Below are 2,500 nucleotides of genomic sequence, written 5' to 3'. Positions count from 1 at the left end.
TCCTGAGCAGCTGTGAAGTGCTGGATCCTGCCCGTGAGCCCAGCATCCTGCGGTAAACAAGCCCGGGCGTGACATCACTCTCTCTCTGTCTTTAGATGCTTATCGGAGGCTGTGCATCGAGGGCCTCCCCTTTGGAACCGGCAACGGAGGTGGAGGTTTCAACGGCGGCGGGCACGGAGGCGTCAGGTTTCCCGGGCAGAACGGCAACGGCAACAACATCTACATCAACGGCATCGGCGGGGGTACGATCACCGGCGGCAATGGCGGCTCGGGACCAGGGATCGGTGAGTTTGTGTCACGCGGGTACAATTCAGTACGCAGAGCCTTCAGCCGGGTGAAAAACGGTTGACGTGGCTTTGCGAAAACTGAACGTCTGGCGTCTAATGCAAGCACTCGTATTAAACTGCACTCAAGTATTCGGGCTCACTTCCGCCCTGCCGTTCTGATCCCAGGTCAGCTGTCGCTGAATGAAAGCTCCACCATCGACGTGTGTAAGCACTTCACCAACCTGTGCCTGAACGGTCGCTGCATCCCCACCCCCACCAGCTACCGCTGCGAGTGCAATATGGGATACCGGCAGGACGTCCGTGGCGAGTGCATCGGTAACGCAGGCCCACGTCGTACGCACGGCTAGCGTAACATATAATGGAACCGTAACACACCATCACGTGTTTCTGATTCATACTAGTCTATGTTTTTTTGCTGTTGTTTTGTTTTGTTTTCTGGTTGGATTTTTGTTGTTGTTATTGTTTGTAAAATGACATTCGTTGGTTGGCGGGTGCGGATATTCTCCGAAGAAAAGTTTCCCGAAGCATGTTCACTTTGAAAAGTAAAAGCTAAGTAAGGAAGCGGTTATAGAACGTGAACCTTTGTTTGCTGAGAGGAGCACGTTTCCTCAGGGAACTGTAGCGATCGGAGCTTCCTCTCTGCTGACATCTACAGGGCCCTCCTTGTACTGTTTCACCTCTCCTTCTTCTCTTTCTTTCCAGATGTGGACGAGTGCATTAGTAACCCCTGCGTGAACGGAGACTGCGTCAACACGCAGGGCTCGTACCACTGCAAGTGCCATGAGGGGTACCAGGGCACTCCCACCAAGCAGGCCTGCATTGGTATGAATTTTAAAAGGGCGTTGTCATCTTCGAACCTGTAACTTACCCCGTACGGAGGCGTACGATGGCGTACGATCTGCCACGTACAGATGAGGCAGGGACGCTCGTCGCCATACCTGAATTGCATCGGTTCCACATACCTACAGCAAAACATGGTGTCCTAGCTCGAGCAGTTCTAACCTAACCATTCTCTTCCCATCGGTCCAGATATCGACGAGTGCATCGTGAACGGGGTCATGTGTCGGAATGGCCGCTGCGTGAACACGGATGGGAGCTTCCAGTGCATCTGCAACGCGGGCTTCGAGATCAGCCCCGACGGGAAGAACTGCATAGGTGAGGCTCCTGAGTGTCTGGACGCAGCGAAATACCCTGTCACAGTTAATGACCTCACCCAGTTAATGAACCGGACGCTCCCATTTGTTAAATGGACCCTCCATGCACCAGTAACTGCATGTGTCGCTGTGTGGTTTGATTCGTGGACTTTCTCTCGTCTGTGTTTGATGTCATGCGAGAACTCGTCAGGCGTGCAGGTAAACGTGACACGACATGAACCGCACTCTAATACAGTAAAAACTGGTATGGATCTTGGCAACTCTCAAGCTGAATGATCCGTTAACGTCTCCACACTCGGTGGGTTACTGGTGGGTAACTGGTGCACAGGCAGACTTGCAGAAGCCATCAGGGTGCAAATGCGTTATTTTGCGTCATTGTGCAGATCACGACGAGTGCGCGACCACCAACGTGTGCCTGAACGGCATGTGCATCAATGAAGACGGCAGCTTCAAGTGCATCTGCAAGCACGGCTTTGCACTGGCCCCCAACGGCCGCTACTGCACCGGTGAGCAGACCTCCAGGGCGTGGAGGAGGGGGGCGGGGCCTGGGCGGAGAGAGGGGTGGGTTCAGCGAGGCTGGCAGCCAAGGTTGCTTTAATGTGCCAGATTCCCTCCTGCCAATTCAATCGCCGAGATGGAGTAGGGCCATAACGTCATACATTTTTTAGGATATTGCAAGCAATCCGTTTAGCCAAACCTGGCAAACTCGAACCATCGATCGAATTTGATCCTGAAAGGTTGCGCTTGGGCCTGTGGCACTAGTGGGCCTGCCAAGGCTGGTCCCAAGCCTATCCCAACACGCCTGGTCGTAGCGGAGCCGGGCCACATCGTAAGGGATGGATATTTGCATGAATAGGGACGAATGTTAGGACTGGAGCCCATCGCTGCAGGAGGAACTCCAGGAGCGGGGACAGAGAAGTTTGGGTGTGGGCGCTAGAATCAGACATCAAAAGCTTGCTTTGGTGTCCTGCAGAATACATCTATCCCAAGACTAACTCTCATCATTTGCAGCCCTCTATTACAAAGCGACATTTATGGAAAATGGCGGTTAAAGAATGT

General features: G+C 53.3%; 1 protein-coding gene across 2 annotated transcripts in view; it reads left to right on the top strand.

The window, feature by feature from the left end:
• Positions 1–2,500, top strand: part of fbn2b (fibrillin 2b) — a 60,141-nt gene that overhangs the window by 29,528 nt on the left and 28,113 nt on the right. For both annotated transcript variants that reach the window (XM_035523151.1, XM_035523152.1), the window contains exons 11-15: positions 96–284; positions 453–602; positions 990–1,109; positions 1,317–1,442; positions 1,825–1,947. In XM_035523151.1, the coding sequence (XP_035379044.1) occupies positions 96–284; positions 453–602; positions 990–1,109; positions 1,317–1,442; positions 1,825–1,947 (708 nt within the window). The remainder of the gene's footprint in view (positions 1–95; positions 285–452; positions 603–989; positions 1,110–1,316; positions 1,443–1,824; positions 1,948–2,500) is intronic.

The sequence above is a fragment of the Electrophorus electricus genome, chromosome 26, assembly GCF_013358815.1.
Source record: "Electrophorus electricus isolate fEleEle1 chromosome 26, fEleEle1.pri, whole genome shotgun sequence".
NCBI classification, from domain to species: domain Eukaryota; kingdom Metazoa; phylum Chordata; class Actinopteri; order Gymnotiformes; family Gymnotidae; genus Electrophorus; species Electrophorus electricus.
The sequence above is the reverse complement of the archived record's forward strand: the minus strand, read 5'-3'. Positions and strand labels throughout refer to the sequence as shown.